The 15,787-nt window shown below is 48.1% G+C and overlaps 1 protein-coding gene across 1 annotated transcript in view; it reads right to left on the bottom strand.

The window, feature by feature from the left end:
- mthfd1l (methylenetetrahydrofolate dehydrogenase (NADP+ dependent) 1 like) overlaps nucleotides 1-15,787 on the bottom strand; it is a 316,218-nt gene that overhangs the window by 211,768 nt on the left and 88,663 nt on the right. The window contains exons 13-16 of the mRNA XM_072504179.1: nucleotides 11,191-11,237; nucleotides 9,428-9,535; nucleotides 3,989-4,063; nucleotides 540-642 (exon numbers count right to left, since the gene is read on the bottom strand). Of these exons, the coding sequence (XP_072360280.1) occupies nucleotides 540-642; nucleotides 3,989-4,063; nucleotides 9,428-9,535; nucleotides 11,191-11,237 (333 nt within the window). The remainder of the gene's footprint in view (nucleotides 1-539; nucleotides 643-3,988; nucleotides 4,064-9,427; nucleotides 9,536-11,190; nucleotides 11,238-15,787) is intronic.

Genomic DNA, 15,787 nt, shown 5'->3' with positions numbered 1-15,787 from the left:
AGTAGGGCAGGTCAAAGGGGAAGAGAGGGCAGGTCAGGTCGAAGAAGAGAGGGGGCAGCAGAGAGGATACTACTATTATCTCAGCTGGATGGAAATGATTCCTGTACACTTGCCGGAGGAAGAATAAGGGACTTCTCTCCAGGCCCTGGCAAATATTTATCGCTCAACCAACATCACCAAAACAAATGATCTGGTTATTGTCACATTGTTGCGTGTGACCATGCAGTGAACAAATTGGCTACCACATTTCCTACATTATCGCAGTGACTACAGTTAAAGTAATTCAATGGCTGTAAAGCAGCTTGGGACATATTGTGGTTGTGAATGCAAGTTTTCTTTCCTCCTGTTCACCGTGGAGGAAAGCGGAGAGTCACTCAAATGAGAGTCACTCAACACTGACAATCAGCAAATTCACAAATTCCTCCAGAGTTTGAAGCATGTGAACAATTTCACAAAGTGATTATCTTTCCATGTCTACCTCACTCCAGCCTTAATGAAACATTAAAAAACAATCATAAATTTTTAAAAAACACTTTCACCTCGTTGCCATGTAATCGTAGTAGGATCAATGTCCAAACGAGCAAATTTCAAGGCTTCTTCGCGTGTCAACGTGCTAGGGTCCTTCTTTCGGATCCCCAATCGCTGCAGTGGAAAAGAAACATGCAACTTGGGTGGTTGCTAAGGTCAGCCTCTCCCTCAATTAACCATTGCTCTCTGCACAAAATCCACTTGATCAAAACAGAAGTTCAACTTCAAATCACAGAGTGTGGGCGGCATGTGGTGTAGTGGTTAGCACTGGGACTGCGGTGCTGAGGTCCAGGGTTCGAATCCCGGCCCTGGGTCATTGTTCGTGTGGACTTTGCACATTCTCCCCCACAACCCAAAGATGTGCTGGTTAGGTGATTGGACATGCTAAATTGCCCCTTAATGTCCAAAAAGGTTTGGTGGGGTTACTGGGTTGCAGTGGATGCAAGGGCTTAAGTAGGGTGCTCTTTCCAAGGTACAGTGCAGACTCAATGGGCCAAATGGCCTCTTTCTGCACTGTAAACATTATGGATCTATAAATAAGGTGTTTAAAACAGACACTACAAATCAAAATACAATTATTTTAGCAGGTATGGGTTTTAGCAGGTAAGGGCGTGGGACAAGTCCAATCTGATAGGTCATTCAAAACCAGTCTGTAGTCCATTAACACAGCAGGAACAGGAGAGCACCATTCAATCCCGCAAGCCTGTTCAGTAATTCAGTCAGATCTTGCATAGCCTGTATTTTAACTCAATTTATTCACCTTGGTTCCAGATCCCTTAACATCTATGTTGAACAAGAATCTACCTATCTCAAGTTTTCAGTGGACGGAGACTCAAAGGCTTTTTGGAAGAAAGTACTCCAGATGTCCACTCTCCTTTATCTGAAGAAGGGCTTCCTAACATCACCCATGAATAGCTTTGTTCTATAGGTTATGCCCCCATGTTCTGGACTTTCCACTGCATGACATAGCTCCCCTACCTACTCTACCTGTTTTGATTGTCTGAAGCACCATTCAATAACCTTTTAAGTTTCTATACTCAGGAGAATACAAGTACAACTTTGCAACCAGCCCTCAATATAATCCTCTTTCGCCCAGGTATCATTGTGGTTAGTCTGTGTTGTACCACCCCCAAGAGTAATTTATCCTTCCTAAGAAAATCAATTCAGTTTAATTCACTGGTGATCTGTACGACTTCCTGCGATTAGAGAGGATAAAGTTACCTGTTTTGATACATGTTTGTAATAAAAAACATTTTAAAAACACAAGCCCTTCACTGAAATTATTCATAGGGGAGACAGTGGCACAGCATGATGTCGCTGGGTAAGTAATCTAGATACAGGTAGAGACAAGGTTTTAAATCCCACCATGGCAGCTGGTGGAATTTAAATTCAATTAATAAAACCAAAAGCTAGTCTTCGTAAATGGTGACCATCAACCCATCACTGAATGCTGCAAAAACCCACCTGAATCACCAATATCCTTTAGGAAAATATCTGGTTCACTAATTTCCTTTAGGGAAGTAACTCTGCCATCCTTACCTGCTGTTTGACTCCAGATCCACAACAATGTGGTTGATAACTGCGCTCTGAAATGGCCTAGCAAGCCAGAGTTCAAGGGCAGTTTGGTTTTTGTAATGATATGTATATTGACTGGGATGTAAAGAGTTAACAAGTTAATGATAATGCTTCTTACCACTAGAGGAAAATATATGTATATATATATATATATATATATATATCACATGTGACTGGGGATTCTGGGAGTCACGAGTTAGGAGAGATCTGGATAAGATAGTAAGGCTTGAGGGAGCAGTTGTACTTGAGAAAGTCTGCTAGTTGGAGCTAGCACAGTTTAACAGACAAACCTTCTACTTTAGGAACGTAATCAAATCTTAGTAGTGTAATAAATTTATAGTTTTGTTTGTTAAAGCTCTGTGTTCTTTATTTAACACTATGCATCCGAGTGATCCAGGTAAAGCAAAATAAAGAACACAACATGGAACCAGGGGTGGTCTTAGAGTAGAATAGTCAGGTTTAGGGAGAAAGAAAGAGTCTCCGTTGTAAGAAAGAAACAAACGTGCAAATAAGAAATCTCAAATAGACTCCAGGATCAACAATCAGACTCCAGCAGCAACCAGTAACATCACAAAACGAAATACCCAACCGAAGCTTCATGGAAGGTCTGCAGACTCCAAAGTTACTCAAGATATCGGGCAGCACAGTAGCACAAGTGGCTAGCACTGCGGCTTCACAGCGCCAGGGTCCCAGGTTCGATTCCCCGCTGGGTCACTGTCTGTGCGGAGTCTGCACGTTCTCCCCATGTCTGCGTGGGTTTCCTCCGGGTGCTCCGGTTTCCTCCCACAGTCCAAAGATGTGCAGATTAGGTGGATTGGCAAAATAAAAGTCCCTGAGCTTGTAAGTCACCCTCAGCTTCGCTGGCTATACAATGCCGCACTGCACCTTGCCAATGTACAGTGCCCTCTTCACCCGGTTGAAGGCATCCCGCCTCCTTGCCAGCTCCACCGTAAAGTCCTGGTATACACGTATACCAGCTCCAGCCCACTCACCACCCGCTTCTGCTTGGCCCAGCTCAGGACCTTCTCCTTCACCCTGTACCTACGGAAGCACAGAGTCACTGCCCTTGGCGGCTCACTCGCCTTTGGTATAGGCCTCCACGACCGATGAGCCCGATCCAGTTCATATCGGGAGGGATCCTCCCCCTCCCCCAATAATTTTGCCAGCATCGCGGCAAAGTACTCAGTCGGCTTCGGTCCCTCAAATCCTTCGGGCAGCCCCACAATCCTCAAATTCTGTCGCCTGGATCTGTTTTCCAGGTCTTCCATTTTTCCTCGCAGATCCTTGTTAGTATCCATCACCTTCCGCATCTCTTTCCCCATCGAGGCAGGTTGATCACCGTGCTGCAATAACGTCTCCTCCACTTCCTTCAGCGCCTCCCCTTGCTCTCGCACCTCCGCCACTGCGCTCGCCACCTCCGTCCTCACCGGGGATACCGCCTCCTCCACCAGCACACTCAAAACCTCCCTCATCTCCTTCCTCACCGTCTCCATGCATTTCGCAATCTGCACCAACTGCTTTTCAAATTCCGCAGCCAAATCTAAAGTAAATGGCCATGCTGCTTAGTGTAATACATAACCTTTTGAAAGTCTGCATTGTTGTAAAAGGACAGAAAGGTCTGAGAATAAGTGTCAATAAGAAAGTTATGGTAAACCTTCATAAGCCAAGGCACCCTCTGCCTTGGGCCCAGGGAACACTCTCCCCCACCGATCTAACCACCCTTGTGACCGATCGCCCCATAAATCTTCAATATTCAAGCCTAGTATATATAAATATATATAGAAGTCCTTATAATTTCATCCTTTGAGCGCTGGTATAATTTCAAAAAACTTTGGGGGGGGGGGGGGGAAGGGTTGTTGATAGTAAATAAAAATGCTTTACTTACTGTTAGCCGGCTGAGCTGTATGGGGGAAAAGTTTCGCTTTCCACTTATAGTGGGAACCAAACGTTTATACAAAGCCTGGAAAAATGATAGGAATTAATACTTTCAACTGTAAGCACCAATGATTTAATTGTCTTCATTTACATTAGAAACATAGAATATAGGAGCAGGCCATTCAGCCCTTTGAGCCTGCTCTGCCATTGATTATCATGAAGGAGACCATTTTCCAAGACCATATTTTTATCTCATCTCATCAAACATTCTTCATTTATGAAACTGTTTTATTGGACTGATTGGCACCGTTTATAATAAGCCCACAATGTAGAAGGGGACACTCGGATGGACATTCGTTTAAATCCCCTTCTGCACAGCTGGGAGACCTTTAATTCGAAATTGATGGAAGACCCTTGTTCTGCCCAGCAACAGCACGAAGCTGCATCTTAATGATGGAAGACACTTGTTCTGCCCAGCAACAGCACGAAGCTGCATCTTAAAACAGCCCCATGGCCAGATCAGGATATCTGCGAGTCAAGACCCTGGCAGTGGGATATATGGCATAACTGTATTGCAAAGACTTATGAAAGAATGAAATAATATATTAATAAAATGGCCAAGGCAGGCAAAGAAACCAGAATAGAAGGAATAAAAGAAATGTATAGATTAGATTAGCGTCCCCTACACACACAGCAGGACAAAGATGACATTAACACCTCATCTAGCAAACACAGAAACAAAAGCATAGCACAGCCACAGACATCGGAGGTCGATTTAGTTAAGGAGACACATCAGGGAGATAATAGAAAACACATTAGACAAGGGAGGGACACCGGAGCGAGCACAGATAATCTCATCAACGCGGACACACACCATACAGATGCAAATTGACAAAGATGCATATTCTCAGTTTAAACCTGTCTGAGATCTCAAAATCAAAACTACCCTTTAACTATTATGTATGAGCAAATGTTCCCGCTCGAATTTGGATTCCTATAAAAATCCAGAGCGAATGTGTAATTGTCGAAATCAACGTGGACCAAGTCACTGTTTCTGAGCTGGCTGCGTGGATCTCCCTGAAGGCTTCAGTAATTGTACAATAAAGAACGCTTTGAAACTTGCCTTGAGACTCGGCCTCTTAAATGCACTGGTATAAGGGATTTTTCCCTACAACAATCATGACTGATCATCCAACTCAGTAACCTGTTCCTGCTCTTTCCCCCCCCCCCCCCCCCCCCCCCCAATTCGGCTCATCGGGTCTGCAACAGCCCTTGGAAAGTCCACCCTATCCCTGTAACCGGACCTATCTTTTTGACATTAAGGGGCAATTTAGCATGGCCAATCCACATAAGCTGCACAGCTTTGGACTGTGGGAGGAAACCCATGCAGACACGGGTAGAAAGTGCGAACTCCACACACAGTCACCCGAGACCGGAATTGAACATGGGTGCCTGGAGCGGTGAGGCAGCAGTGCTAACCACTGTGCCGCCCTTTGATCCCTTTAGCCCCAAGAACTATATCTAACTCCATCTTGAAAACATAATGTTTTGTCCTCAACTGCTTTCTGTGGTAGAGAATGCCACAGGTTTACAATTCTCTGGGTGAAGAAATTTCTCCTTACCATTTATCGCCAGACTGTGACCCCTAGTTCAGGACTCCCCTGCCCTGCCATCGGGAACATCCTTCCTGCATCTACTGTTTAGTCCTGTTAGAATTTTATAGGTTTCTATGAAATTCCCCCCATATTCTTGTGAACTCCAGCAAATATAAACATAACTAACAAAACCTCTCCTCATACGCCAGTCCTGCCATCCGAAGGATCAGTCTGGTAAACCTTCTCAGCATTCCCTCCATGGCAAGAATATCCTTCCTCAGATAAGGAGACCAAAACTGCACACAATATTCCAGGTGTGGTCTCACCAAGGCCCTGTACAACTGCAGCAACAGATCCCTGCTCCTGTACTCGTGATGAAGGCACCTACATGCTTACTTTCAGCGACCGGCGAACAAGGACACCCGACACATGATAGACACCGGACCTACCTACCTAATCCCATTTGCCAGCACTTGGCCCATAGCCTTGAATGTTATGACGTGCCAAGTGGTTTAGCACACTGGGCTAAATCGCTGGCTTTTAAAGCAGACCAAGCAGGCCAGCAGCACGGTTCAATTCTCGTACCAGCCTCCCCAAACAGGCGCCGGAATGTGGCGACTAGGGGCTTTTCACAGCAACTTAATTGAAGCCTACTTGTGACAATAAGTGATTTTCATTTCATTTCATTCTCAGTTACTTTTTAAAGGATGTGAAGTAACCCGTCTCTACCACCCTCCCAGGCAGTGCATTCCAGAACTTCACCAGCCTCTGGGTAAAAGACTTTTTCCTTAAATTCCCCTAAACCTCCTGCCCCTCACCTATGCCGCTGAGGACTCAGGTCCGATCCCGGCCCAGGGTCACTGTCCATTTGGAGTTTGCACATTCTCCCAGTGTCTGCTTGAGTTTCACCCCCACAACCCAAAGATGTGCAGGTTAGGTGGATTTGCCACGCTAAATTGCCCACAATTGGAGAAAAAAAATTGGGTTCTCTTAAATTTAAAAAGAAACCTGACCATACAATAACGAGAGCAGAACCATAGAACTAGAATTGTAAACCGTAGAGTTCTTCAGTGCACGAGGCCATTCAGCCCATCGGATCTGCACCGACCCACTGAAAGAGCACCCTACCAAGGTTCCCTTCCCTGCTCTATCCCCGTAATCTCCACACAGACAGTCACCAAAGGTCGCAATTGAACCCGGGTCCCTGGCATTGAGGCAGCAGTGCTAGCCACTGTGCCACCACACCATGCAGAATCCCGTGAAGAATTCCAGTAGATTTCTCAAGCACGATTTCACATACGGGAACCCATGTTGACTCAGTCTGATCCTGCCACTGCTTTCTGAGTGCTCTGCTATTAAATATTTTATAATGGACTCTGGCATTTTCTCCACTATTGACTTCTCTATAATTCCCTGTTTCTCTTACCTGCTTCTGACTGTAAGGGGCCTTCGTTTGTTTTCAATCTTTTCTCTTCACATACCTATAAATGCCTTTACAATCCGTTCTTATGTTCCCCGCAAGCTTACTCTTGCACTCTATATTTTCCCCTTCTTAATCAATCTTTTTATCCTCTCCTGCTAAATAGTGGGGTTACATTAACTACCTTTAAATTCATAGGGACTGTTCCAAAGTCTATAGAATCTTGAAAGATGACCACCAGTGCATCCACCATTTCTAGGGCCGTTTTGTTGAATCCTAAACTGTTCCCAAAAATCTGCTGTTTTGTCTTCTTGGATCGAATACGATCTCCAACTTCCTTTGTTAGCCATGGTTTGACCACCTTTCCAGTTTTATTTTTATGCCATACAGGATTGAACAATTGTCGCAGTTCACCCATGCACCCTTTGAATGATTGCCATTTTCTGCCCACCGTCATCCCTTTAAGTAACGCCCCCCAATCTAAAAACAGCCAATTCGCACCTCACGCCATCGAAGCTTCGTTTAGATTCAGGACCCTAGTCTCAGAATCAACTACGTCTCTCTTCATCTTGATGAAGAATTCTATCATATTATGGTCGCTCATCCCCAAGGGGCCTCGCACAACTAGATTACCAATTATTCCTTTCTAACCACACAATATCCAGTCTAGGGTGAGATGTTCTCTAGTCAATTCCTCAATATATTGGTCCAGAAAACTATCATTGTTTCTGGATGCAAGATGGCACCGGAGCAAGGCGACTCTCTGCGAGCTCTCCCAAACAGATCCACTTTTTCCTTAACTTAGACTCGTTATTATGTATTTTCTTTTATTCCCTTTTCTTCTCATGTACTTAATGATCTGTTGAGCTGATCGCAGAAAAATACTTTTCACTGTACCTCGGTACACGTGACAATAAACAAATCCAATCCAATCCAATGTACACACTCCAGGAATTGCTCCTCTACAGTATTGTTACGAATTTGATTTGTCCAATCCAAATGCAGATTAAAGTCACCCATAGTTACAGATGTTCTTTATCACATGCGTCTTGAACTTCCTGTTTAATGCCATTCCCCAACCCCCATTAATGTATTTTGCCCCTTAGTGTTTCTCAGCTCTACCCATACAGATTCCACATCATCAGAGCTAATATCTTTCCTCACTATTGCTTTAATTTCTTCTTTAACCAGCAATGCAACTCCACTGCCTATTCCTTTTCGTCTGCCCTTCCAAAATATTGAATACCCTTGGATGTTCAGTTCCCATCCCTGGTCACGCTGCAGCCTGGTCTCTGTAATCCCGACGATATCATACACGTTTACATCTATTTGCGCGATTAATTCATCCACTTTCTGAATGCTTTGCGCATTAAGCAAAAAGCCTCAAGGCTTGTCTTTTTAACATTACTTGTCCCTTTCCCATTATTTTCCACTGTAGCCCTATTTTATTCTGGCCCATCACTTTTCTTATTCCCTCCCATCTGTCTTTTGCTCTAATCCTCGTTTCTCTCTCCTCTCAGACTCCTTGCATAAGTTCTCATCCCACTGCCATTTTAGTTTAAACCCTGCCCAACCACCCTGGTGTATTAGTCCAGGTTCTGCCCAGGTGCAGATTATTCAGATTCGTAACACTAACTCTTAAATATCCAGTCAAAACTAAGCTGATCAAAGAAAGAAAAGTACATGCATTTATAGAGTAACTTATTGTAGCTTTTCCAACTTCAGGATATTCCCAAAGCACTTTACACTTCACAGCTAACAAAGCACTTTGAACTATAGTCACTACTGTATTGTAGGCAGCTTTTTTGTGCACAGCACGCTCTTCACAAACAACATAATAAATATCTGTTCATCTCTAATATTAGTTGAGGGATAAATATTAGTTAGGAACCAGGGAGGACTTCCCTGTTCTTCTTGAATGGTGCCATGTTAGGGGCTGTTTAGCACAGGGCTAAATCGCTGGCTTTGAAAGCAGACCCAGGCAGGCCAGCAGCACGGTTCAATTCCTGTAACAGCCTCCCCGAACAGGCGCCGGAATATGGCGACTAGGGGCTTTTCACAGTAACTTCATTTGAAGCCTACTTGTGACAATAAGCGATTTTCATTTCATTCATTTTCATTTCATGGGATCCTTGAATCTACTCAAGGGCAGATAAAATCTCATCTGAAGACAGTGAAGCACTTTCTCAGCTCTGCACCAAATTGGTTTGCTTGGGGCTCGAACCCACAACCATCTGACTCAGAGGCGAATGTGCAACCTTTGAGCCAAGACATACTGAGCAATGGAATGGGAGTGAAATAGAAAGAAGAAGAAAAATCACAATAAAATGTTATGAGTTTCCAGAGGAGTTAATAAACTGGGAGCCCAAAGCACCCCCTCAAACACAAAGACCTGCCTTTTAGATGAAAAGTGCCTGCCAATTCTCCAGCTCACCTGGTCTGATTGAGTGCTTTCATGCAAAATTCTGGCATCTATAGCAGCTGCCAACAAATTATTAGCTGCTGTTATTGCATGAATGTCCCCAGTTAGATGAAGGTTAAACTGCAATATAAAAAAAAAAGATCAAAAGTCATTACAGAAACACATTAATATTGTGAATCAAAAGGACCAAAATAGGATTTAACAGGTGGTGTTCATTTTGGCACTGATCTGATTACCTCTGTTTTGTGTCATGATGGCAAGCAATTGCAAAACCAAGCCTTAGGAACATAAGCAGGAAATGGGCATTGAAGATTTCAACAAGAAATTCAGGAGAAGTTGGTGACAATGTAGAACTTGCTACCATGCGGAGGGTTCGCGAAGAATCACAAATGTTTTCTTTCTTCTTTTAACCCCCCAATTAAGGGGCAATTTAGCGTGGCCAATCCACCCACCCTGCACATCTTTGGGTTGTGGGGGTGAAACCCACATAGACACGGGTTGTAAATTCAATGTAATATTTATACGTCCATTTTATGTTCAGGATTCTAGTTTGTGGGTTAAGGACAGAGCTGCCAACCTTTCCCAACTGAAATCAGTATTCCAAATACCAAAAATCAGTATTTTGACAACAAAATCCGCATTTTTATTTCAAAGGAAAAATGCCCACCAATCTGAAGTATAGCTTTACAACTTTATTGCACAAATCTAAAACACAAATGGAAAAAGCAAATCCAATGTTTCATACATGTACATCATGAGTGGGTGTTTTCAAATTATGTTTTAAACATTCAGTAAATCTAAGAACGAAAAATGTGAACAAAATATCTCACCTTCTAACATGAAGTTCAAAATTGTCCTGAACACTTGATTAACTTAATTGAACTCTTACAAGAAACTGCATATAGACAAAAGGATTCCAGTGCATTTCTTTCTTTCAAAAAATATTTTCATGAAGTAGCACTAACAGATTTGATGTTCAAATTAGGGTTATGATAGTAAAGGTAAAAGAGCACAAAGAAAAGAATGGCTACAAAGAGTAGAAAGCAGAATAGGATGCATGATGATTCAGGTTTCCTTTTTCAGCATTTTTGTTTCATGCTCACAAAAGTGCAGCAAAAAGGATTCATGAACTGAATCCTGCTGAAACTAAATAATGTGCAATGTATTATCAGCTGCACTCCAGCAGTATAGAAAGAGGGAAGTAGAGTTAAAATTTCAGATCAATGACCTTCCAACAATCCTGAAACGTTAACTCTGCTTCTCTCCCCATTCATGCTGCCTAACCGGAGTATTTCCAGCACTTTCTTTTCTTTAAATACACAGCAGTGCTCTACAAAGATCAGTGATAGAGCTAGTGTTGAATTACTTATTGTAGTCCACCCTCCCTCGACGTGATTTTTTTATCCCAATAAAATCCAGGCACCTCGATGCCTCAGCGACCGCGCGAAGGTCAGGATCACGCGACACCGTCAGGTAATCCTGACCTTTGCGTGGTCTTGCATATGGGACATCCAGGTGCGTATTGGTTTCCTTGGCGACAGGGCCCCGCGCCAGACACACATGCACTGTTAGTGTGCAGAGTGTAGAGGAGAGGGGGCAGGGCCTCTGCACAGGGCCCTGTCAGCAAGGAAACCAAATAACACGTTCCAGGAGGCGGCTTGCAAATCAGCTGTCTCCTTTTGTGTATCTCAATGGGAAAAAGCGTGCTAGTTGGCAACTGTAAGGATGATACCAACCCATGGGCAGATAGAATTGTTAAATTTCTGTTCTCTCACCTCTTCCATAGGGATAACCTGAGCATATCCGCCTCCTGCAGCTCCACCTGTTCAACGAAGATTAACACTTTGATTGCATAAAATCTCAATACAGATTCCCATTTGCTCAATACCATTACACAACACATCAAGCATAGAATTATAGAATCCCTGCAGTGCATTTGGCCCATCGAATCTGCACCTGCCCTATGAAAGAGCACCCCAACTTAAGCCCATGCCCCCATCCTATCCCCATAACCCAGTAACCCCACCTAACCTTTTGGACATGAAGGGGCAATTTTAGCATGGCCAGTTCACTTAACCTGCACATCTTTGGACTTTGGAAGGAAACCAGAGCACCGGGAGGAAATCCACGCAGACACGGGATGAATGTGCAAACACTTCACAGACCGTCACCCAACGTCAGAATCAAACCCGGGTCCCTAGTGCTAATCACTGTGCCAAGTGACACCTATTGGAGCTGAACAAATGAATTGGTTATATTACTGGATTAATATTCATAGAGAATACCACAAATGATTATTTTAATTCATTTTCTTTCAAATCTGATTATAAAAATGATCTTGAAGATGTCACATAGTCATAAAACCCCAACTGGTTCACTAATGTTCTTTGGGAAAGCAGCCTACTGACCTTATCCACTCTGGCCGAAAGATGACACCAGGGGCTGGATTCTCCGAGACAGCGCGTCAAAATCGCGATCGGCCGGAAAATCGGCTCTGGCGCCGAAATCGGCTTTGACACCGTTTTCGTGCCGATTTCCGATTCTCTGGACCCCCCAACTTGATGGAATCACGGTGTCCGCCGCGCAGCCCGGAGAATCACCTCAAGTACCCCGACGACCGATTCTCCGAGGCCCCAGTGATTATGCGGCCCGAATGGGCAGAGTTCCCGACAGCGGGGTTCTAATCACCTATACAAATTTGTGACGCCGGCGTGTTGGCTGAGGCGGCTGCGTGAGAAGGTAGGAGTTGGCATATGGGGTGGGGGGGGGAGGAGGAGAGGAGGAGAAGAGAGACTGCGGGCTCCCGGAACGGCGGGGCCCACGCACTGAGCGCCATTACGGCGGCCATCTTGCTGGCCACCCACTTCGGCCCCTGGGTGGATGCCGAGGAAACGGCGCCTCCCCTCTGGCCACCGCACTCAGCCGCCGGGGGGTGGGGGGACACTCCCAGGGCCACATCAACGGCGGCTACGTGAGGGAAGTGCCATCAAATGGTGGCCCTGGCAGCAGGGACGTGCGCCAGGATCAGGGGCACCGAAGGGGCGGGGTGGGGGCATGCGTGGCTGGTGCGCAGTGTCATCCGGAACCAGCATGTAGCCCATGGCACCTGGTCGTGCACGGGTCCATTCCCCAACGGTAACACTTTCACCCCTCACCCCCTGCAGATCATGTTTGGTCACTATCCAGCGATGTTGGCCGCTGTGGCGGAGCCGCTGCCCTGTATGCAGCTCTGTGGCAGTGCCAGCGCAGGTGGCTCAGAGAGAAGGCGGAGGCTGCAGCAGAGGAGCGGGCCGCAGAGGGGCAGGTGGCAGCCGTCCAGGTTGGAGGGCCGTCTGCCCGACAGGCCAAGGAGGAGGAACAAGGCAAGGAGGTGGTGGTGGTGCCAAGGAGGTGCCTGATGAGCACCCGCGTGTACCGGCACCGCATGTTCTTTGAGGAATTCCCGGACCGGGCATTCAGGAGGAGACTGCAGATGGGCAGGGAGACAGTCAGACACATCTGCCACATGATGGCACACCTGGCACCGTGTGGGATTGGGAGAGGACACCCGCTACTGGGGGCTGTCAAGGTGACAGTCACCCTGAAGTTTTGCGCCTCGGGGTCGTTCCAGTCGCCAAGTGGGGACCTGACCGACATCTCGCAGGCATCAGTGCACAGGTGCATCGGTGCCATCACTGACACCCTGTATGCCCTCGTGGACCGTTACATCCAGTTCCCGGAGGACCACGCCCACCAGCATGGTTCGCTGCCATTGCCAGGATGCCCCAGATCCAGGGGGTAATCAACGGCGTGCATGTCGCCCTGTGGCCACCGTCAGGTAACAGGCCGCTGTTAACAAACAGGAAGGGGTACCACTCCATGAATGTTCTGGTGGTCTGTGACCACCAGGTGAGGATCCTGCATGTCTGCGTTCGATACCCGGGCAGTGTGCATCACTCTCTCTGCCCCCTCCATCCCCCCGCTGCAGGGCGACAGGGGTACCCGTTGCGGTCATGCCTGATGACACCTATACTGAGGCCACAGAGCGACGAGGAAAGCATCTGCAGTGAGGTCCATTGTGCGACCTGGGGTGTAGTGGAGAGGTGCTTCGGGGTCCTGAAGATGCGCTTCAGGTGCCTGGACTGCTCTGGGGGTGCCCTCCAGTACGACTCAAGGAGGGTCGGCCGCATTGTTGTAGTCTGCTGCGTTCTCCACAATGTAGCCCAGCAGAGGGGCAAAGTGCTGGAGGAGGATGAGGAGCAGGGCAGGCATCTGCAGACGAAGATGAGGGGGAGGGGGACAGTGGGCGGGACATGGGGGCCGACCATGCACGGGAGGTTGCACTACGTCATCAACAGGGCCAGCAAGCACGGGACGCTTTAGTGGACACACGTTTCACTAACTAGATGGGAGGCTGCTCGGCAGGGGCACAGACAACACATTACCACCAGGCACCCTCACCTCCCACACGACCAAGCATCCTCACCGAAATAAAATAAATAATCTTTATTGTCACAAGTAGGCTTACATTAACACTGCAATGAAGTTACTGTGAAAAGCCCCCAGGCGCCACATCCCGGCGCCTGTTCGGGTACACGGAGGGAGAATTCAAAATTCTCAGCTGGTACGGGAATTGAACCTGTGCTGCTGGCCTTGTTCTGCATCACAAACCAGCTATCTGGGCCACTGAGCTAAACCACATTTATCATCTCCCATAACACCGACCACCCTCGCCTCCCACACCACCCGCATGCCCCCCCCCCCCCCCATTACTTCTACTTGCGGCACAACGAGCAGTGACAGCGAGTCTGGTCCATGGGGTGGAGGATGACAGCCCGCTCTGCGATGAGCTCCGTGCTCCACATCGTTAGACAATGCCCACAGTAGCACCTCCCACCAGGGTGAGCACCGCATGCGGGCTGGCCAGTCCATCAGGTGGCCCTGTCGAATAGCTGGGGACGGGGGCGGGTATTTAATGTGAAGAGGTATATACAGTCAGTGCCCTAGCCCCTATATTAAACTGTGCCCTGCACCCGTACCAACTTAGCTGGTGTCTAGTTTTCTGACCTTACGGGCCCTATCACGATGCCTGGGTGGTTCCCCAGATAGTACAGGAGTGGAGGTGGACGCTTCTTGGGGCAGCCAGGGCTGGGTGGGGCCGGCTGCTCCTCGGATATCCCAGGTGTCGTGGTGCCGACCTGTTCTGCCCGCTACCCACCAGATGCACCAGGGATAGAGCCCCCCCCACCCCCCCCCCCCAACATCTGCCGCTGCCAGTCCTGGATGCCCGCTCTGGTATCGACCAGGGTCTGTATGTTCACGGCCATCGAGCATAGGGAGTGGGCCATCCCTGACTGGGACTGGGCCATCCCTGACTGGGACTGCACCACCTCCCTCTGGGATTGCGCCATGCCGGCCAGCACCTGGGCAATGGCGCCGATACTCTTAGCCATGGCCTGCTGGGACTGGGCCACACTGAGGAGCGCCGCTGCAATCTGCAGCTGGCTCTGGCACATGGCTGCCTGTGAGTGGCAGTCCTTTCCAGGTCCACAGCCCCCACCTGCACAGAATACCCCAGGCCTTGCAAAACCTAACCCATGTCCAACCCGTCGCCCCCATGTGGTTTCGACCTGGGTGGCACGCATGACCGGCACCACTCCCTGCTCCGGCAGACGGTTGGACTCCTCCCCCTGCGTCTTCAGGTGCTGGAAGCCGGGAGTCATCCCTTCCTCTGGCCCCTGGGTCTCTAACTGCATCTGAACTATGGGTGGGAATAGAACTTCCAGGAGCCCAGGACCCGTCTGGGTGGCAGCTGGTTGCTGGCGCCGGGCTGCCCTCCGATCGTCCGGTCCCTCGGCTGCTCCTACTTCCACCTGCTGTACGGCCGTGTGGTGCTCACCAGTGAGTGCCCCAGAAGCCTCTCCACTAAATTGTCCAATCGAGGGGAGTCTCTGAGATGGTGGATGGTGTTGGAGACAGCAGTGCCGGAAAGTCTATCTCCTCATCGGACCCAAAGTCCGGGGTCCCGTGGGTCATGGTGTGCTGTGTGTCCGTCCCCTGGGTCGTCTCGGCCAGAGGGCCAGTGTTCCGGCTGCTCTCGCCCTCTGTGCTTGGGTCCCTGGAGGGCACTGGACCTGGCACTGGCTAGGGGCAGGGGGGCCCCAGATGGGCCTGGTCCATCGCCACCTGGTCCTGTAAGACACAAGACAGCACGTATGGTTAGACAGGCGGACGGGGGAGAGGCGCGAGGCGGTGACGGCTGCTGGTGTGTGGGGTGAGGGGTGGAGGGGCGAGAGCTGTTGGTGTGTGGGGTGAGGTGTCGTGAAGAGCCGAAACCAGGCACGGGGTCTCGCTTGGTGGCACGCCTCCGACCTCCGCATCAGAGACCTCCCT

The sequence above is a fragment of the Scyliorhinus torazame genome, chromosome 1 (genome assembly GCF_047496885.1).
Source record: "Scyliorhinus torazame isolate Kashiwa2021f chromosome 1, sScyTor2.1, whole genome shotgun sequence".
Classification (NCBI taxonomy): domain Eukaryota; kingdom Metazoa; phylum Chordata; class Chondrichthyes; order Carcharhiniformes; family Scyliorhinidae; genus Scyliorhinus; species Scyliorhinus torazame.
The sequence above is the reverse complement of the archived record's forward strand: the minus strand, read 5'-3'. Positions and strand labels throughout refer to the sequence as shown.